This window comes from Symsagittifera roscoffensis, chromosome 1 (assembly GCF_963678635.1).
Source record: "Symsagittifera roscoffensis chromosome 1, txSymRosc1.1, whole genome shotgun sequence".
Classification (NCBI taxonomy): domain Eukaryota; kingdom Metazoa; phylum Xenacoelomorpha; order Acoela; family Convolutidae; genus Symsagittifera; species Symsagittifera roscoffensis.
Genome location: NC_087062.1, coordinates 85,506,243 through 85,527,966, shown reverse-complemented (window position 1 = coordinate 85,527,966; position 21,724 = coordinate 85,506,243). Strand labels below are relative to the sequence as shown.

The 21,724-nt window shown below is 34.8% G+C and overlaps 1 protein-coding gene across 2 annotated transcripts; it reads left to right on the top strand.

Annotated features, from left to right (window-relative positions):
* The first annotated feature begins 15,507 nt into the window (after positions 1–15,507).
* Positions 15,508–21,182, top strand: LOC134857141 (uncharacterized). 2 transcript variants are annotated; one of them, XM_063873516.1, is made up of 6 exons: positions 15,508–15,600; positions 17,180–18,385; positions 18,816–19,321; positions 19,623–19,825; positions 20,016–20,305; positions 20,539–21,182. In XM_063873516.1, the coding sequence occupies exons 2-6, from the start codon at positions 17,558–17,560 to the stop codon at positions 21,055–21,057; spliced, it is 2,346 nt and encodes a 781-aa protein (XP_063729586.1). In that variant the 5' UTR covers positions 15,508–15,600; positions 17,180–17,557; the 3' UTR covers positions 21,058–21,182. The 2 variants fall into 2 exon arrangements, with proteins under 2 accessions (XP_063729586.1, XP_063729585.1); XM_063873515.1 differs by lacking the exon at positions 15,508–15,600 and having other exon boundaries at positions 17,134–18,385.
* Positions 21,183–21,724: the final 542 nt, after the last annotated feature.

The window sequence follows — 21,724 nt, the reverse complement described above, 5'->3', positions numbered from 1 at the left end:
ATTTATGACAATGAATCACTTAGGATTGACATCCTTTAATAATATCAGCCGGTTTTTGAATAGCATGAATTATAAACAAAAAACTTGCCTTTAGCCGTGTTTTATTTTTCAACTTTCCTAAACATCATTTGGAGGTTTAAATTTTATGAAAACGCTGATAAATACCGACTAAAGATAATGAAAATGAGAAAATCTTCAGAAAAGTGTTCAAATTAATCTTATTTCATGACTTATTGAGAAAATTTTTGGCTTGAAGTCCCTAATTTTACGATTCGGCTTGAAGTCCCGTCGGCTTGATGTCCGGCACCCGCGATTAGCATGTCTGCCTATTAGCATGCAATTTCTTCTTCAATTGGGTGTCAATTAAGACCAAAAAAATGAACGAGTCTTCAAACTGCATTCTTATACATGGGTATGCTAATCTACACACATGCAAAATAGGCCGATTCCCCATAGATATGAATAATAGGGTGGCTAGTCAATAAGCAGAATGGTCTAAGAGCAGAATGGGTCCAATAGCAGAAAAATAGAAAAATATCAACTTCTATAAGCTAATTGGTAAAATAATTATCGGAAATGTCAATAATAGCGAAGCAACGAACATTTTATGCATAATTTGAACAATTTAATCAAGAATTTTTAAACAAATTTAATCAAAAAACTTAATGAAATTAGTCAATTCATGTATAATTTATTCGTTTTCTTGGTATTTTTTGACGAAACCAATATAAGTCAATATTTGTCTGTTTTTCTGCTCTTGAACCCATTCTGCACTTGGACCATTCTGCTCATTGCTCCGCCTCCGAATAATAGGATACAAATGATAGAATGATTTAATAATTACATAATACGGTGAACAATAAACAAATACCGAAGCAGGTGATGATGAGAATTAGATCCCTATAAAAAACAAGTATATGTATGAAATGTGAGTCCATGAACCGCATTTAAATCACTTTCTACCCAAAGTTTCCGATAGTTTTGGGGCCTAAAACTTTTTCTCCAAGACCCATCTATTATTTAGGGTTCCAACCCCAACTAGACCGTACCATACTTGTACCATACAAATACAGACGAGACCGTCCGGACGTTTCAGAATGTCAGCTATCTTAATCGGTTCCTCGTGTCTTGACCTTACTTCATATTCATGTGTTAATTAAACTGAAGAATTGCTCAAATTTCAATGAAAATATCGATGCATTTTTTACATTAGGCAACCAGGCAATTCTAGGTACACCTATCCATGCGAGATTGCACGTTAGTGGCTGTTTTTTTTTCGAACTTATTCTGTAATTCCATTTAATAATGGGTTGGCACAGCCTATATATAATTTATGGGGTTTGGGACTATTTACTCTGAATTTCTTCCCGGGTACGATCAGAGTTGATAAAACAACCCCCCTCCCTATTGGTGCTCAACACCTTGAACGTGTACCGCACCTCTGCCTTTGTTTAGACATTGAGGGAGGCCTAGATATTCGGCTGCTCATCGATTAGACTAGTCTGAACATGCGCATAGAGTCCAGACATTGTTATTAATGCTCGAAAACAACTCACCTAAACTTTCAATTTACTATATACTAGTTTGTACTATTTGTACTAAATCAGACTTTTCATCGGTCAAAATGTTTATTGGCTAGTTACTCATCGAATCACCAGTAATTAGTTATTAACCTCTTTATTTGCGACGTTTTTGCTCGAGGTTTGGCAAGACTAAAACGCAGTTTTTATTGTAACATACGACTATTTTCATTTTTCAGATTAAAGTGTTTTTTTTTATATATATATTTTTCAATTTACCACTTCTGGTTTAAATTGAATATTGTGAGATTTACAATAGTTTTTAAAAATTCAATCGTATTTATTCTTTGTTTATTTTCTGAAACCTGCTTTTGTCATAAAAAATCGCTAATTGATCCTGATCTAAAACCCGAAGCTGGGACTATATTTATTCACCCAGCTAAAACTTTACCGGACAACTTTTTAGAAGGGCTGTCAAATTCAGTGTTACTGTACCACCAAGGCGAAACACTCTCTTTACTGAGTTCTGATAATGGGTTCCTCGAGGTAAATTTTGCCGAGTTGATACTTGTTCACAACATTTCGAACTTTAACTTTTTCGTTAAAAAGGGAGAAACTTTGAAACCACACGGATTTCTTAATTTCAAAGGCTCGGGTAGCTTTTACTTCTGTAACGAATCACGTTTGAATCCAGAACCGCCTTTACTTGTATATCAAAAAGGTTCTTGGAGCCAAGCAGCTAATAAATCATGGCCCCAAAATTATTGCAGCTCAAACAAAGGGGAGATTTTTCTAGTTATAAGTGGGAAAAACAAACAAAAGACTACCCTTACTACAGTCGAGCTATGGCGGGGAGGACAAAGAATTCGCGAGTTCTATAAATCGAGATCCGAGTCCAAGTTGTCGTTTCATCATGAATCAAAACTTTTGGCTCTGGTCGGTGGATTTATGAAAGGCAGTGTCGCATTTTACATGTCGCGTGAAAGAATTTCGTCGGACGCTAACGACGTCAGAGCATACGGAAATCTCAAAACTAAAATTGAGCATTCTTAGGAGGAATAAATTTGATTAAAGCATAATACTCTTAAAACTTGGAGATAGGAGCCCAAAAAGAGTTTTGAAAACTTTGTATGTCAAGGTCCGGGGGTTTGTCAAAAATTTCAAAATTGTCTACAAAAATATCAAAAAGAAGTCATCACATAATCAGTTTGGAAAGCTTTAAAAGAGAAAAATGACTGGATGAGAGATTCAATTTGTTAAAATCTGCTCATCTTTTGACTCATTATATTTAGCGTAAGTTATGAATTACTGAAGGAAACCAAATCGACACGCTTTTGGGGTTAAATATTGACCCCGAAATTCGCAACTTTATTTGCAATATAAAACTTTTGGTAAAATTTTAAAGTGTAATTAGTTCTCATCTTTTTTTGTTCAATCTCAACCAGATGAATTAAATCAGCACTTCATTAGTTCTTGGCGTTACACCAATTATTATGACCACTTAGTTTGCTTTTAGTGAGTTTGGATTAGTGCAGATGATTTACCAAACATATTTAATTCGATTATAGAAAAATGATTTTCTATTCCAGCAGCGATTCCATCCGCATTTTAATCTGATGCATATATACTCGCAGTTCAAAGATTGCGAGATTGATACCCATACGCAGTCAACTTTCAGTGAAGTTGGGCTAAATATAAAACAAAACCTGACATAAAATTAGGTGACATATAATAAACGCCCTGACATATAATAAACGCAAAGTTAGGTGCCACAAGTAATGGTCGGAATGAGTCGAGTGATACGTAATAATTAGGCACTTTCACTCGTGTCGAAAGAATGTTTTTCATTATTAAAATTTTTGTCTAATTTCGCCGGAGTCTAGCGAGTGATTACGTCTTATAGTTAGTGTAAGGATCTAATTTTTAAAAATAAGTTTAGTAAAATAAAGTTTCAATAAGATATACACTCGGTTTTAAACAAATTTCATTTGTAAGATACTTTTAGCTAACGAAACTCATTGTTCCTTAAAGTTTAAGAAAAAAAACTACTATATTTATTGATAGAATTTCTCATATCGGCAAACTGAGAAAAGGAGACACCTCATTTAATTGGTTCATCCTCTGAGAAAAACGTTGTTCTCAGCTGGGATGTCTTTACTGCTCCGAAATTTGCTGAATGTATGGAACTTTATACGCTCTACGCTCCCAGAGGTCTTTTACTGCTAACAAAATCTTTGTATTCGGGTGAGTTTTCGTTTTTTCTTTCTTTTCCATTTTGATTTCCACTAAAAATCAGGTACCACAATTAACCATTGGACTGGGTTGAGTAAAATCATATTAAAGCCCCTTCAGTTGTGAATCGAATAACTTTTAAAAATTCCCAAAAGTTTTTTCTAGTATCGAGAAAAATCAGTTTGAAAATATTTGAAGAAAATTGGCAAAATGCTTGCGCTCTTCTTTCCTGACATTTTAGAATAAACTTTTTCGACGAAAGGTTGTTTTATTGTGAAAAAAATTGGTGCCTTGAGCTCATGTTTTAAGAAATGTTTTTCACTTTGCATCAATTTTTTTTCCAAGTAAGGGGTTTGAAAGTTGGGTTTGATCATTGTCAAATAGATCATTTTGGGATGATTAAGGCGCAATAATTAGTTCCGTTATATATTGCGTAAGAGCGAATTGCTACTGATAGAAATTATGCCAAATTGAATTGATTTAAGTTATTCTATTGACTTACCTTTCCAGAGTAAATTATGAAACATGTCAAAAAACCAAGCTTGTTCATATACGTAAGGGTCACTTGAAAAATCAGTTGCGTAACTCCAAAAGCGCAAATTTTGCTCAATATCTCGTTTGTTCATTTGAACAGTCCACATTAGGCAATCAATAGTTTGAACGGTCTACTCGAGATTGAGCAGTGACATCATTATTAATATAAATAAGATTATCTGTGGTCGTTAATGGGTCCCATAGATGATGCAATGCCCAAGGGTCACAAGGCGAATATAAACGCAATTTTGTTTTGTTTCTCAAAAATGTTTTTTTTTGTTTTTCAAAAGTTTTCGAAAAAAAATTAGTTTGACTTAAAAATTTCGTCGAAAAATTTTTTGATCGAAAATCCATCGCATTCTCGAAAAAACCCTAAATCCGCCCGGGCCCGTAAGTGGACTACATCATAGAAGCTCCTCGGGTGGAAAACATCATACAGTTTCATAGAGAAAAAAGGTATGAGCCCGGGTTGACCTCCATAGACCGAAAATGCTAATCATACAATTCCATAAACCAGTCTATAAAAAACTACAAAAATACAAAGTTCAAGTTTTTTGCTACAACGAAGTACCCGAATTTTCAAAAAAAAATTTCTTGTTTTTTCGTAAATTTAAGAAAAATATTTTGTCAACAAACATTGCTAATCATGCAATTTCCATATTTAGAAAATCTATTGACCATCACTTTTTGATGTTGTAATGCAATATTGAATTTGACCCAAAACTGTCTTTTTTCAATCGTAAAACAAATTTTGTGCTCAAACAATTTTTTTCTGAAAAAAAATAGTTTTTTGTGCGCATAACGTAATCTTGGATACACAAAAGTTGATTTTGTTCCATTTCCCAAATTAATGTTCTTCAAAAACGCTCAGAACGCCTTATTTTGTATGGCACATCTTTTTGTATGCTTTGATCAAGGCATGATTAACTAAAAATTCAGATTAGAAAAAAAAATTGCCAAAACTTAAAATTTTCCTGTTTTCATTTTATCATTTTTTAAGACAAAAATAAAACAGTTCAGGCCGTTAAAGATGCGTTGTAATTGCGGGACGGTCAAAACTTTGGTGAGTTTACTTTTGTGTAAGCAAGGTTTTTGCCACATGTGATCGGTTTTAAGAAATTAAAATTTAAGAAAATATAATTTTTTTAATCATATTTTCAGTATATGAAAAATCACTAATCATAGACCTTTCATGCACTTTTCTGTACTGGTGGAATTGCATTAAAAGTGTCTGAAGAGCATTTTTTCATATATGAAAAGTGTATGACTAGCATTTTTGGTCAACCGGAAGAGCAGCATGATAACCATTTTTCCGTGCAATTATACCCTAGAATGAGCCTTTTTTCAAACTCTGGAGTTGAATTAAAAGCTTTTCTTCAGTAAGTCTTAAGTGTATGTTAACATAGAAAAACAACAAAACATAAGGTCTGTCTAAACAAAGAATTTTGCATGAAAACAGCATGGGCTACTTTATTGACACAAAAAAAATTGCAAGCTAAATTTTTTTCGTAAAAACCTTATGTGATCTCAGAAGTGCGATATTGTATTATGGAAAAAAGTATATCATACAGCTTTAATACATGAAAATTAATTGATAAGCTTTTTTTTACTCATAACGACTTTTTGATGCCAAAGTTGCTCTCATGTAACAAAAACGAATTTAAAACAGTTTAAGATAATTTCTTAAAATTATATTTTCAATGGAAAAAATGATTTTCATTCAATTCCACTATGGTACCTTGTAACGAAAATCCCCCCTATAAAGAAAGGATTGAACAGTTAAGCATATACGAGTTTTGTACCGTGCTAATTATTATTTATTTCCCCCCTATTGCAATTTGGGGGGGGGAGAGAATAGTTAACAAGATCACAATCTTTTGACCATAATTTTTCGGATCTACTTAACAATCCCCCCCTATGGTACCTACTTAAGAATCTCCACCCTTATAAATAAATACAGTAATTTAGCTCTAAGCTTTCTATAGAGAATTCTAGTTTTGCTGCATTCTGATTGGTCGAAAAATTGACCATTTTGATCTATTTAACAATCGGCCCCTCTTTCTTGAAAGGGGTGGCAATTGTTAAGTAGATCCAATTTTTCTCCAGCCTTTCGTTGCTCATCGATTTTTAGCTTTTTGTGTTAAAAGCGATCTTTCTGACTGGTCTCCAGGTCACATTACTCAACGGATAATTAGCGTCGATGAAATGACTAATTAGTCTTGCAAACGATGAAATGACTAATTAGTCATGAAACAACATGATATTTATTTACTCACCGTTTTCATAAACAAAAACCAATCGCATATTCTGAATATTTGTATGACGCTTAATTTTTCTCACTTTTTGCATGTTTGTTCATATTGTCCAGCTTAATCAAGTTTTTCTTTGTTTTCCGCTGGTTGTGTTTTGCATTAGTTTGGACAGGTAAATTGATTGCTAACTCTATTAGCTCTACTTATTTGTTGAAGTCGTGAAAATATCATGGACGCTCATAGCTGGTGTATTATGTAAACAATGAGTTATTATTGCATAATAACGACCCCCCCCCCCCTCCCCCGTTGATGCTAACACCTCTTGCTCTAACTTAAACTCGAATGTCTGATAAACATGTTTGGTGTTACATTTCATAGATAATAGTTGACGAATTGATATTAGAAAAAGAATTTATAAAAAACAACACAGAACCTACTAACTTAATGGGAAGGTAACTTCTTATGAACGAAGGCGAAGGAAATGCAGTCCAATTTGAGGGTCCATTTCGAAGGGTCCTGAAACTATTCACAGATTTGGACCAATCCCTTTTTTTCATTACATAGAGATGGGAGCGTAGCGATTAGCGGGTCTAGGACAACAAGCCGACGGGACTTCAAGCCGAAGGGACTTGAGGCCGAAAATTAAACTTTACAAGTACCTCAAATCAATATTTTTTCATCTGTACAACGTTGCTTTTCAAAATCTTACGCTAGTTTAGTCCATAATAAGCGTTATTTATGACAATGAATCACTTAGGATTGACATCCGTTAATAATATCAGCCGGTTTTTGAATAGCATGAATTATAAACAAAAAATTTGCCTTTAGCCGTGTTTTATTTTTCAACTTTCCTAAACATCATTTGGAGGTTTAAATTTTATGAAAACGCTGATAAATACCGACTAAAGATAATGAAAATGAGAAAATCTTCAGAAAAGTGTTCAAATTAATCTTATTTCATGACTTAATGAGAAAATTTTTGGCTTGAAGTCCCTAATTTTACGATTCGGCTTGAAGTCCCGTCGGCTTGATGTCCGGCACCCGCGATTAGCATGTCTGCCTATTAGCATGCAATTTCTTCTTTAATTGGGTGTCAATTAAGACCAAAAAAATGAACGAGTCTTCAAACTGCATTCTTATACATGGGTATGCTAATCTACACACATGCAAAATAGGCCGATTCCCCATAGATATGAATAATAGGGTGGCTAGTCAATAAGCAGAATGGTCTAAGAGCAGAATGGGTCCAAGAGCAGAAAAATAGAAAAATATCAACTTCTATAAGCTAATTGGTAAAATAATTATCGGAAATGTCAATAATAGCGAAGCAACGAACATTTTATGCATAATTTGAACAATTTAATCAAGAATTTTTAAACAAATTTAATCAAAAAACTTAATGAAATTAGTCAATTCATGTATAATTTATTCGTTTTCTTGGTATTTTTTGACGAAACCAATATAAGTCAATATTTGTCTGTTTTTCTGCTCTTGAACCCATTCTGCACTTGGACCATTCTGCTTATTGCTCCGCCTCCGAATAATAGGATACAAATGATAGAATGATTTAATAATTACATAATACGGTGAACAATAAACAAATACCGAAGCAGGTGATGATGAGAATTAGATCCCTATAAAAAACAAGTATATGTATGAAATGTGAGTCCATGAACCGCATTTAAATCACTTTCTACCCAAAGTTTCCGATAGTTTTGGGGCCTAAAACTTTTTCTCCAAGACCCATCTATTATTTAGGGTTCCAACCCCAACTAGACCGTACCATACTTGTACCATACAAATACAGACGAGACCGTCCGGACGTTTCAGAATGTCAGCTATCTTAATCGGTTCCTCGTGTCTTGACCTTACTTCATATTCATGTGTTAATTAAACTGAAGAATTGCTCAAATTTCAATGAAAATATCGATGCATTTTTTACATTAGGCAACCAGGCAATTCTAGGTACACCTATCCATGCGAGATTGCACGTTAGTGGCTGCTTTTTTTCGAATTTATTCTGTAATTCCATTTAATGTTGGGTTGGCACAGCCTATATATAATTTATGGGGTTTGGGACTATTTACTCTGAATTTCTTCCCGGGTACGATCAGAGTTGATAAAACAACCCCCCTCCCTATTGGTGCTCAACACCTTGAACGTGTACCGCACCTCTGCCTTTGTTTAGACATTGAGGGAGGCCTAGATATTCGGCTGCTTGTCGATTAGACTAGTCTGAACATGCGCATAGAGTCCAGACATTGTTATTTATGCTCAAAAACAACTCGCCTCAACTTTCAATTTACTATATACTAGTTTGTACTATTTGTACTAAATCAGACTTTTCATCGGTCAAAATGTTTATTGGCTAGTTACTCATCGAATCACCAGTAATTAGTTATTAACCTCTTTATTTGCGACGTTTGTGCTCGAGGTTTGGCGAGACTAAAATGCAGTTTTTATTGTAACATACGACTATTTTCATTTTTCAGATAAAGTGTTTTTTTTTATATATATTTTTTCAATTTACCACTTCTGGTTTAAATTGAATATTGTGAGATTTACAATAGTTTTTAAAAATTCAATCGTATTTATTCTTTGTTTATTTTCTGAAACTTGCTTTTGTCATAAAAAATCGCTGATTGATCCTGATCTAAAACCCGAAGCTGGGACTATATTTATTCACCCAGCTAAAACTTTACCGGACAACTTTTTAGAAGGGCTGTCAAATTCAGTGTTACTGTACCACCAAAGCGAAACACTCTCTTTACTGAGTTCTGATAATGGGTTCCTCGAGGTAAATTTTGCCGAGCTGAAACTTGTTCACAACATTTCGAACTTTAACTTTTTCGTTAAAAAGGGAGAAACTTTGAAACCACACGGATTTCTTAATTTCAAAGGCTCGGGTAGCTTTTACTTCTGTAACGATTCACGTTTGAATCCAGAACCGCCTTTACTTGTATATCAAAAAGGTTCTTGGAGCCAAGCAGCTAATAAATCATGGCCCCAAAATTATTGCAGCTCAAACAGGTGATGATGAGAATTAGATCCCTATAAAAAACAAGTATATGTATGAAATGTGAGTCCATGAACCGCATTTAAATCACTTTCTACCCAAAGTTTCCGATAGTTTTGGGGCCTAAAACTTTTTCTCCAAGACCCATCTATTATTTAGGGTTCCAACCCCAACTAGACCGTACCATACTTGTACCATACAAATACAGACGAGACCGTCCGGACGTTTCAGAATGTCAGCTATCTTAATCGGTTCCTCGTGTCTTGACCTTACTTCATATTCATGTGTTAATTAAACTGAAGAATTGCTCAAATTTCAATGAAAATATCGATGCATTTTTTACATTAGGCAACCAGGCAATTCTAGGTACACCTATCCATGCGAGATTGCACGTTAGTGGCTGCTTTTTTTCGAATTTATTCTGTAATTCCATTTAATGTTGGGTTGGCACAGCCTATATATAATTTATGGGGTTTGGGACTATTTACTCTGAATTTCTTCCCGGGTACGATCAGAGTTGATAAAACAACCCCCCTCCCTATTGGTGCTCAACACCTTGAACGTGTACCGCACCTCTGCCTTTGTTTAGACATTGAGGGAGGCCTAGATATTCGGCTGCTCATCGATTAGACTAGTCTGAACATGCGCATAGAGTCCAGACATTGTTATTTATGCTCAAAAACAACTCGCCTCAACTTTCAATTTACTATATACTAGTTTGTACTATTTGTACTAAATCAGACTTTTCATCGGTCAAAATGTTTATTGGCTAGTTACTCATCGAATCACCAGTAATTAGTTATTAACCTCTTTATTTGCGACGTTTGTGCTCGAGGTTTGGCAAGACTAAAATGCAGTTTTTATTGTAACATACGACTATTTTCATTTTTCAGATAAAGTGTTTTTTTTTATATATATTTTTTCAATTTACCACTTCTGGTTTAAATTGAATATTGTGAGATTTACAATAGTTTTTAAAAATTCAATCGTATTTATTCTTTGTTTATTTTCTGAAACTTGCTTTTGTCATAAAAAATCGCTGATTGATCCTGATCTAAAACCCGAAGCTGGGACTATATTTATTCACCCAGCTAAAACTTTACCGGACTACTTTTTAGAAGGGCTGTCAAATTCAGTGTTACTGTACCACCAAAGCGAAACACTCTCTTTACTGAGTTCTGATAATGGGTTCCTCGAGGTAAATTTTGCCGAGCTGAAACTTGTTCACAACATTTCGAACTTTAACTTTTTCGTTAAAAAGGGAGAAACTTTGAAACCACACGGATTTCTTAATTTCAAAGGCTCGGGTAGCTTTTACTTCTGTAACGATTCACGTTTGAATCCAGAACCGCCTTTACTTGTATATCAAAAAGGTTCTTGGAGCCAAGCAGCTAATAAATCATGGCCCCAAAATTATTGCAGCTCAAACAAAGGGGAGATTTTTCTAGTTATAAGTGGGAAAAACAAACAAAAGAATACCCTTACTACAGTCGAGCTATGGCGGGGAGGACAAAGAATTCGCGAGTTCTATAAATCGAGATCCGAGTCCAAGTTGTCGTTTCATCATGAATCAAAACTTTTGGCTCTGGTCGGTGGATTTATGAAAGGCAGTGTCGCATTTTACATGTCGCGTGAAAGAATTTCGTCGGACGCTAACGACGTCAGAGCATACGGAAATCTCAAAACTAAAATTGAGCATTCTTAGGAGGAATAAAATTTGATTAAAGCATAATACTCTTAAAACTTGGAGATAGGAGCCCAAAAAGAGTTTTGAAAACTTTGTATGTCAAGGTCCGGGGGTTTGTCAAAAATTTCAAAATTGTCTACAAAAATATCAAAAAGAAGTCATCACATAATCAGTTTGGAAAGCTTTAAAAGAGAAAAATGACTGGATGAGAGATTCAATTTGTTAAAATTTGCTCATCTTTTGACTCATTATATTTAGCGTAAGTTATGAATTACTGAAGGAAACCAAATCGACACGCTTTTGGGGTTAAATATTGACCCCGAAATTTGCAACTTTATTTGCAATATAAAACTTTTGGTAAAATTTTAAAGTGTAATTAGTTCTCATCTTTTTTTGTTCAATCTCAACCAGATGAATTAAATCAGCACTTCATTAGTTCTTGGCGTTACACCAATTATTATGACCACTTAGTTTGCTTTTAGTGAGTTTGGATTAGTGCAGATGATTTACCAAACATATTTAATTCGATTATAGAAAAATGATTTTCTATTCCAGCAGCGATTCCATCCGCATTTTAATCTGATGCATATATACTCGCAGTTCAAAGATTGCGAGATTGATACCCATACGCAGTCAACTTTCAGTGAAGTTGGGCTAAATATAAAAACAAAACCTGACATAAAATTAGGTGACATATAATAGACGCCCTGACATATAATAAACGCAAAGTTAGGTGCCACAAGTAATGGTCGGAATGAGTCGAGTGATACGTAATAATTAGGCACTTTCACTCGTGTCGAAAGAATGTTTTTCATTATTAAAATTTTTGTCTAATTTCGCCGGAGTCTAGCGAGTGATTACGTCTTATAGTTAGTGTAAGGATCTAATTTTTAAAAATAAGTTTAGTAAAATAAAGTTTCAATAAGATATACACTCGGTTTTAAACAAATTTCATTTGTAAGATACTTTTAGCTAACGAAACTCATTGTTCCTTAAAGTTTAAGAAAAAAAACTACTATATTTATTGATAGAATTTCTCATATCGGCAAACTGAGAAAAGGAGACACCTCATTTAATTGGTTCATCCTCTGAGAAAAACGTTGTTCTCAGCTGGGATGTCTTTACTGCTCCGAAATTTGCTGAATGTATGGAACTTTATACGCTCTACGCTCCCAGAGGTCTTTTACTGCTAACAAAATCTTTGTATTCGGGTGAGTTTTCGTTTTTTCTTTCTTTTCCATTTTGATTTCCACTAAAAATCAGGTACCACAATTAACCATTGGACTGGGTTGAGTAAAATCATATTAAAGCCCTTTCAGTTGTGAATCGAATAACTTTTAAAAATTCCCAAAAGTTTTTTCTAGTATCGAGAAAAATCAGTTTGAAAATATTTGAAGAAAATTGGCAAAATGCTTGCGCTCTTCTTTCCTGACATTTTAGAATAAACTTTTTCGACGAAAGGTTGTTTTATTGTGAAAAAAATTGGTGCCTTGAGCTCATGTTTTAAAAAATGTTTTTCACTTTGCATCAATTTTTTTTCCAAGTAAGGGGTTTGAAAGTGGGGTTTGATCATTGTCAAATAGATCATTTTGGGATGATTAAGGCGCAATAATTAGTTCCGTTATATATTGCGTAAGAGCGAATTGCTACTGATAGAAATTATGCCAAATTGAATTGATTTAAGTTATTCTATTGACTTACCTTTCCAGAGTAAATTATGAAACATGTCAAAAAACCAAGCTTGTTCATATACGTAAGGGTCACTTGAAAAATCAGTTGCGTAACTCCAAAAGCGCAAATTTTGCTCAATATCTCGTTTGTTCATTTGAACAGTCCACATTAGGCAATCAATAGTTTGAACGGTCTACTCGAGATTGAGCAGTGACATCATTATTAATATAAATAAGATTATCTGTGGTCGTTAATGGGTCCCATAGATGATGCAATGCCCAAGGGTCACAAGGCGAATATAAACGCAATTTTGTTTTGTTTCTCAAAAATGTTTTTTTTTTGTTTTTCAAAAGTTTTCGAAAAAAAAATTAGTTTGACTTAAAAATTTCGTCGAAAAATTTTTTGATCGAAAATCCATCGCATTCTCGAAAAAAACCCTAAATCCGCCCGGGCCCGTAAGTGGACTACATCATAGAAGCTCCTCGGGTGGAAAACATCACACAGTTTCATAGAGAAAAAAGGTATGAGCCCGGGTTGACCTCCATAGACCGAAAATGCTAATCATACAATTCCATAAACCAGTCTATAAAAAACTACAAAAATACAAAGTTCAAGTTTTTTGCTACAACGAAGTACCCGAATTTTCAAAAAAAAATTTCTTGTTTTTTCGTAAAATTAAGAAAAATATTTTGTCAACAAACATTGCTAATCATGCAATTTCCATATTTAGAAAATCTATTGACCATCACTTTTTGATGTTGTAATGCAATATTGAATTTGACCCAAAACTGTCTTTTTTCAATCGTAAAACAAATTTTGTGCTCAAACAATTTTTTTCTGAAAAAAAATAGTTTTTTGTGCGCATAACGTAATCTTGGATACACAAAAGTTGATTTTGTTCCATTTCCCAAATTAATGTTCTTCAAAAACGCTCAGAACGCCTTATTTTGTATGGCACATCTTTTTGTATGCTTTGATCAAGGCATGATTAACTAAAAATTCAGATTAGAAAAAAAAATTGCCAAAACTTAAAATTTTCTTGTTTTCATTTTTTCATTTTTTAAGACAAAAATAAAACAGTTCAGGCCGTTAAAGATGCGTTGTAATTGCGGGACGGTCAAAACTTTGGTGAATTTACTTTTGTGTAAGCAAGGTTTTTGCCACATGTGATCGGTTTTAAGAAATTAAAATTTAAGAAAATATAATTTTTTCAATCATATTTTCAGTATATGAAAAATCACTAATCATAGACCTTTCATGCACTTTTCTGTACTGGTGGAATTGCATTAAAAGTGTCTGAATAGCATTTTTTCATATATGAAAAGTGTATGACTAGCATTTTTGGTCAACCGGAAGAGCAGCATGATAACCATTTTTCCGTGCAATTATACCCTAGAATGAGCCTTTTTTCAAACTCTGGAGTTGAATTAAAAGCTTTTCTTCAGTAAGTCTTAAGTGTATGTTAACATAGAAAAACAACAAAACATAAGGTCTGTCTAAACAAAGAATTTTGCATGAAAACAGCATGGGCTACTTTATTGACACAAAAAAAATTGCAAGCTAAATTTTTTTCGTAAAAACCTTATGTGTATTATGGAAAAAAGTATATCATACAGCTTTAATACATGAAAATTAATTGATAAGCTTTTTTTTTACTCATAACGACTTTCTGATGCCAAAGTTGCTCTCATGTAACAAAAACGAATTTAAAACAGTTTAAGATAATTTCTTAAAATTATATTTTCAATGGAAAAAATGATTTTCATTCAATTCCACTATGGTACCTTGTAACGAAAATCCCCCCTATAAAGAAAGGATTGAACAGTTAAGCATATACGAGTTTTGTACCGTGCTAATTATTATTTATTTCCCCCCTATTGCAATTTGGGGGGGGGAGAGAATAGTTAACAAGATCACAATCTTTTGACCATAATTTTTCGGATCTACTTAACAATCCCCCCCCCCTATGGTACCTACTTAAGAATCTCCACCCTTATAAATAAATACAGTAATTTAGCTCTAAGCTTTCTATAGAGAATTCTAGTTTTGCTGCATTCTGATTGGTCGAAAAATTGACCATTTTGATCTATTTAACAATCGGCCCCTCTTTCTTGAAAGGGGTGGCAATTGTTAAGTAGATCCAATTTTTCTCCAGCCTTTCGTTGCTCATCGATTTTTAGCTTTTTGTGTTAAAAGCGGTTACATGTCAGTATTTAGACAGCCGCGTATTCATACTGGTCAGTATTTAGACAAATACTGTTTCAACCAATCAGAATCGAGACAAAGAAGAAATTAGTAAATAATTATTATTTATTTTGGATTATTTGTTTTTTCTCGATTCTGATTGGTTCATACAGTATTTGTCTAAATACTGACCAGTATGAATACGCGGCTGTCTAAATACTGGCTGCACTCCGTTAAAAGCGATCTTTCTGACTGGTCTCCAGGTCACCTTACTCAACGGATAATTAGCGTCGACAGTCTTGCAAACGATGAAATGACTAATTAGTCATGAAACAACATGATATTTATTTACTCACCGTTTTCATAAACAAAAACCAATCGCATATTCTGAATATTTGTATGACGCTTAACTTTTCTCACTTTTTGCATGTTTGTTCATATTGTCCAGCTTAATCAAGTTTTTCTTTGTTTTCCGCTGGTTGTGTTTTGCATTAGTTTGGACAGGTAAATTGATTGCTAACTCTATTAGCTCTACTTATTTATTGAAGTCGTGAAAATATCATGGACGCTCATAGCTGGTGTATTATGTAAACAATGAGTTATTATTGCATAATAACGACCCCCCCCCTCCCCCGTTGATGCTAACACCTCTTGCTCTAACTTAAACTCGAATGTCTGATAAACATGTTTGGTGTTACATTTCATAGATAATAGTTGACGAATTGATATTAGAAAAAGAATTATATAAAACAACACAGAACCTACTAACTTAATGGGAAGGTAACTTCTTATGAACGAAGGCGAAGGAAATGCAGTCCAATTTGAGGGTCCATTTCGAAGGGTCCTGAAACTATTCACAGATTTGGACCAATCCCTTTTTTTCATTACATAGATAGGGGAGCGTAGCGATTAGCATGTGTGCCTATTAGCATGCAATTTCTTCTTTAATTGGGTGTCAATTAAGACCAACAAAAATGAACGAGTCTTCAAACTGCATTCTTATACATGAATATGCTAATCGACACACATGCAAAATAGGCCGATTCCCCATAGATATGAATAATAGGGTGGCTAGTCAATAAGCAGAATGGTCTAAGAGCAGAATGGGTCAAAGAGCAGAAAAATAGAAAAATATCAACTTCTATAGCTAATCGGTAAAATAACTATCGGAAATGTCAAAAATAGTAAAGCAACGAACATTTTATGCATAATTTTAGCAATTTAATCAAGAATTTTTTAACAGATTTAATCAAAAAAAATTAATGAAATCAGTCAATTCATGTATAATTTATTCGTTTTCTTGGTATTTTTTGACGATTCTAATAATTGTTTTATCAATTAGCCCGTATAAACCAATGTAAGTCAATATTTTTCTGTTTTTCTGCTCTTGAACCCATTCTGCACTTGGACCATTCTGCTTATTGCTCCGCCTCCGAATAATAGGATACAAATGATAGAATGATTTAATAATTACATAATAAGGTGAACAATAAACAAATACCGAAGCAGGCGATGATGAGAATTAGATCCCCTATAAAAAACAAGTATATGTATGAAATGTGAGTCCATGAACCGCATTTAAATCAATTTCTACCCAAAGTTTCCGATAGTTTTGGGGTGTAAAACTTTTTCTCCAAGACCCATCTATTATTTAGGGGCCCAACCCCAACTATCATACTTGTACCATACAATACAAATACAGACGAGACCGTCCGGACGTTTCAGAACGTCAGCTATCTTAATCGGTTCCTCGTGTCTTGACCTTACTTCATATTCATGTGTTAATTAAACTGAAGAATTGCTCAAATTTCAATGAAAATATCGATGCATTTTTTACATTAGGCAACCAGGCAATTCTAGGTACACCTATCCATGCGAGATTGCACGTTAGTGGCTGCTTTTTTTCGAACTTATTCTGTAATTCCATTTAATGTTGGGTTGGCACAGCCTATATATAATTTATGGGGTTTGGGACTATTTACTCTGAATTTCTTCCCGGGTACGATCAGAGTTGATAAAACAACCCCCCTCCCTATTGGTGCTCAACACCTTGAACGTGTACCGCACCTCTGCCTTTGTTTAGACATTGAGGGAGGCCTAGATATTCGGCTGCTCATCGATTAGACTAGTCTGAACATGCGCATAGAGTCCAGACATTGTTATTTATGCTCAAAAACAACTCGCCTCAACTTTCAATTTACTATATACTAGTTTGTACTATTTGTACTAAATCAGACTTTTCATCGGTCAAAATGTTTATTGGCTAGTTACTCATCGAATCACCAGTAATTAGTTATTAACCTCTTTATTTGCGACGTTTGTGCTCGAGGTTTGGCAAGACTAAAATGCAGTTTTTATTGTAACATACGACTATTTTCATTTTTCAGATAAAGTGTTTTTTTTTATATATATTTTTTCAATTTACCACTTCTGGTTTAAATTGAATATTGTGAGATTTACAATGGTTTTTAAAAATTCAATCGTATTTATTCTTTATTATCTGTGTTTATTTTCTGAAACTTGCTTTTGTCATAAAAAATCGCTGATTGACCCTGATCTAAAACCCGAAGCTGGGACTATATTTATTCACCCAGCTAAAACTTTACCTGACAACTTTTTAGAAGGGCTGTCAAATTCAGTGTTACTGTACCACCAAAGCGAAACACTCTCTTTACTGAGTTCTGATAATGGGTTCCTCGAGGTAAATTTTGCCGAGCTGAAACTTGTTCACAACATTTCGAACTTTAACTTTTTCGTTAAAAAGGGAGAAACTTTGAAACCACACGGATTTCTTAATTTCAAAGGCTCGGGTAGCTTTTACTTCTGTAACGATTCACGTTTGAATCCAGAACCGCCTTTACTTGTATATCAAAAAGGTTCTTGGAGCCAAGCAGCTAATAAATCATGGCCCCAAAATTATTGCAGCTCAAACAAAGGGGAGAATTTTCTAGTTATAAGTGGGAAAAACAAACAAAAGAATACCCTTACTACAGTCGAGCTATGGCGGGGAGGACAAAGAATTCGCGAGTTCTATAAATCGAGATCCGAGTCCAAGTTGTCGTTTCATCATGAATCAAAACTTTTGGCTCTGGTCGGTGGATTTATGAAAGGCAGTGTCGCATTTTACATGTCGCGTGAAAGAATTTCGTCGGACGCTAACGACGTCAGAGCATACGTGAACAGAATTTCGAAAGTGTGCAATACGAGACCGAAAAACCAGAGCGATACGCTCGGCGGCCTTGAAAAAACTCGCAACATGGCTGAATTGAAGTGCTCTTTTTATCACGAGGCAAGTACTCACTCTTGTAGAATAAGGGTGGGGGTTTAAGCAGGGAACGATCCTTGATTTTTTTTTCATTTTTTGAAAAATTTGAAGTTAGTTCGAAAAGTTTTTGAAAATTTTGACAGGTCGATAAAATTGACTGTTTTTCGAGCTCTCCAAAAAAACTTAACAGATTCTATTCTGCCAAAGTTTCCTTCGCCGCGTGCAATTTTTTTTTTGCAAAAACAGGCCAAAGATGCCGTTTGTAGAGCATTTTTTGAAATTTTTGACTATTTTTGACTATTTTGAATATGATAGTTAATTGACTTGCAGTGATTGACCTATGATTTTGTGAGAATAAAAAATAATTAACATTTAATTACCATCTTGGAAATACTTCGCTTTATTTTAAAAACATTTTTAATGAAACAAATAACGGAGTTTTGATGAATTTCAGAAAGACTCGTCTCTGCCGTCATTCGTTTTCAGCCGACTAGTAGCCACACATTATGACATCACATCCAACCAGCTTTTCGCCTTATACAACACGTGGCCAAATGCACCGGAAGCATCCGCTCTGTGTGTTCACAGAATCAACGACATCCGCCTTGAAAAGTGCGAAAACGAGCTGACGTCAACTAAGCCGAAAAATATTGAGTCTAGAAACCCTATCTTTTTGCAGACAAGAGAAGACCATCTTTTATCAATGTTTTCAATTGAAAGATTATCTTATAGTTCGTCGAATTTTCTGATGTTTTTCGCCTCACAAGACGGCGTCATTTTGAAGACTTTGGTCAACCCTGAAACGTACTCGACTACCGTGATTGCTAAATTTTTGCCGTCCAGCCAGCCGAAAGCGTTCATCAAGCAGATAGAAATAGTTGGAGAGAGACTGTTCGTCGCAATAGACCACTCAAGACCTCTTCTGCTTGAAAAACACGGTTGCCAAACTTATATCTGCAGGTTAGAGAAACATTTTTTTTTTAAAAGGAAAGATTGTAAAATTACACAATGGGGATATTTTTGATGGGGGGGGGGGGGGGTGGTCAATTTACTATATTTCCCCAAAAAAGACCAAGTGAAGAAAATTAAAAGTCCACCCCAATGTTTTCGGGAGGATGCTGACTTGGTCATTTTTCGGAGGAGAAATCCATTCATGCTATTTTATTGTGCATTTTGAAAATGGATATCAATGGCCGTAACGTAAAATCCCTCATTATTTTTGAACAATCTTGGGTCAAAAAAGTTCAATGGTCTATTTTAGAGTTTGCGAAAAGGATCCTTTCTGCAGTTGGAACGAAACATCTCAAACTTGCGTCACGAAAGCTAGCAACGGGCTAACAGAAAGCGAATTAAAAATAAAAGCATCGCCCAATTCTACTTTCGATTTTTGCCCAGAAGCAAAATCAAGCAGCAATATCTCGCCATCCAGACTAACCGTTTTAGCAGTCGATTACTTGGGTCAAGGTAAGTTCAAATTCGCCCATTTACTAAATTTCAAAACATCACTTTACAATTAATAGGCAAGAATTGAGGAATGGACAAAATAATTTAACACCATGTAATTAAAAGAAAACAAGATATTTTTAAACGTGTATTTGAAAATTTCACAAACTTCTTAAATCATTGGTTGACTTCAATTTGAGGCATGCTTCAGAAAATTTTGGACCTGAGAATTTGACGCATCAAAACTCCCGACCTCCAACTAGCTTTGAACAATTAGTGCTGGATTTGTCGGAGAACCGAGAATTGGCACTTGAATTCATTCTAGTCGCGACGCCGTCTCTCGTACTTGGTCTGATTTGTGGAGTATTCGCGACATACGGCATCGCGGGGGTGATAGTGACCCGAAGAAGGAAAAAGGAAACAGCATACGAGGCGACGTACCCGAGATCTAACTACAGGACAACTGGGTCTGAAAACAACGGGTCTACTATAACAAGAAAAGTAAGTTTTAGTTTATTTTCGAATCGCCTGACAAAACTTCAATATTATTTTAGCCCCTAGTCTATTATTTACATTCATTTTTTCGGTAAAAAAACAGTCAATTTTTGGAAATTTCACAAAAAAAAACGAATGATTAAGTTAGTGATTCTTATAAAAATTAGCGAATTTGGGTCCAAAATAGGGCTGATTGTTTTCTTAACTCGGTGTTTTATGCCAGTTTTTTTTAAATTCAGAACGCCAAAACTTATCCGGTGCAGAATGTGGTCGCAAGAGATGCACAAGAGACCTTTCTCCGACCCCCCTACCTTCAGAGTACCTCCTCCTCTAGCGCCCCCATGTGTCACAATGAGTTCCCTCCTCCCCCTTCTGATGACCTCAGTCCCCAGTACTCCTACATTCCAAATGAGGGAATCCAAATCTCAAGTCCAGAACCCGATGTTAGGCCTCCAACACCTCAGAGAGCCAACATGCGACCATCTGTTGCATCCAGGGTTCCGTACGTGAAGTGCGCCATCGGGAATCGAAGACGGAGACGGATGAGTGACAATTCGGCGCTTCTCATGGGACCCGTCAACTCGACTTCCGAGTTCGGAGGACCGCTGCCTTCGATTACAGGATCGCCAGCTAGCGAGCAGTCACTTTACACTTTCCAAATGCGTCGTCCGAGAAAAAACGAAGATAGAAAAGTGTCTCAAAGCTCTTCGCAGTCATCAACGTCAGATAACGTTTTCACAAGCTTCTCAAAAGTGTAAAAAACATAACTAAGTTTTGTTTTTGGATGAAAATGTATTTGTATTATTTTATTTTTTATCCCTTTTGCTTTCGATTTCCATGTTTCAGTTGTTTCAATTTTGCCTCAGTTGTTTTATATCACATATTTAAGCTCAATACTAAAGCTCGTTTGACTCCCAAGGATTACTTTTTTACAATCAAAGTGAGGTTTATTTGAAACCCTTTTATATCTTGTCTGTTAGATTTTGTGTGATCTAACAAAAAAGATTCTGACCATGTTTCTCTAAAAATAAGCTTAGAACTTTAATTAACGATTCGAATGCTACTATCTTGACAAAAAACAATGAAAGTCGTGTCGGTATAAAAATCTTGTCTGTACAAAAGGCCAAAAAACAAAATTTGTCCAGTTCAAATTAGTCCAAAAGTCATATCAGGTCCAAAAACAAACAGTCCCATAAAAACAGTCACAAAAAAGTCTAAAAGTCGGTCCGAAAAAAATTCCAATTGATAAAAAAAGATAATTGTTCCACGAAATATTGAGAAAACTTCGCATGGTTTAAACAATTTTTGGTTCTATCTAATCCGGATGATAAAAAGCAGTATAGCAGAGAATGTGGAACCACTTAGATAACAACAGCGTCCACTCAGTAACAGCAACAATCCTCGAAGCAAAAACTAACACAATTA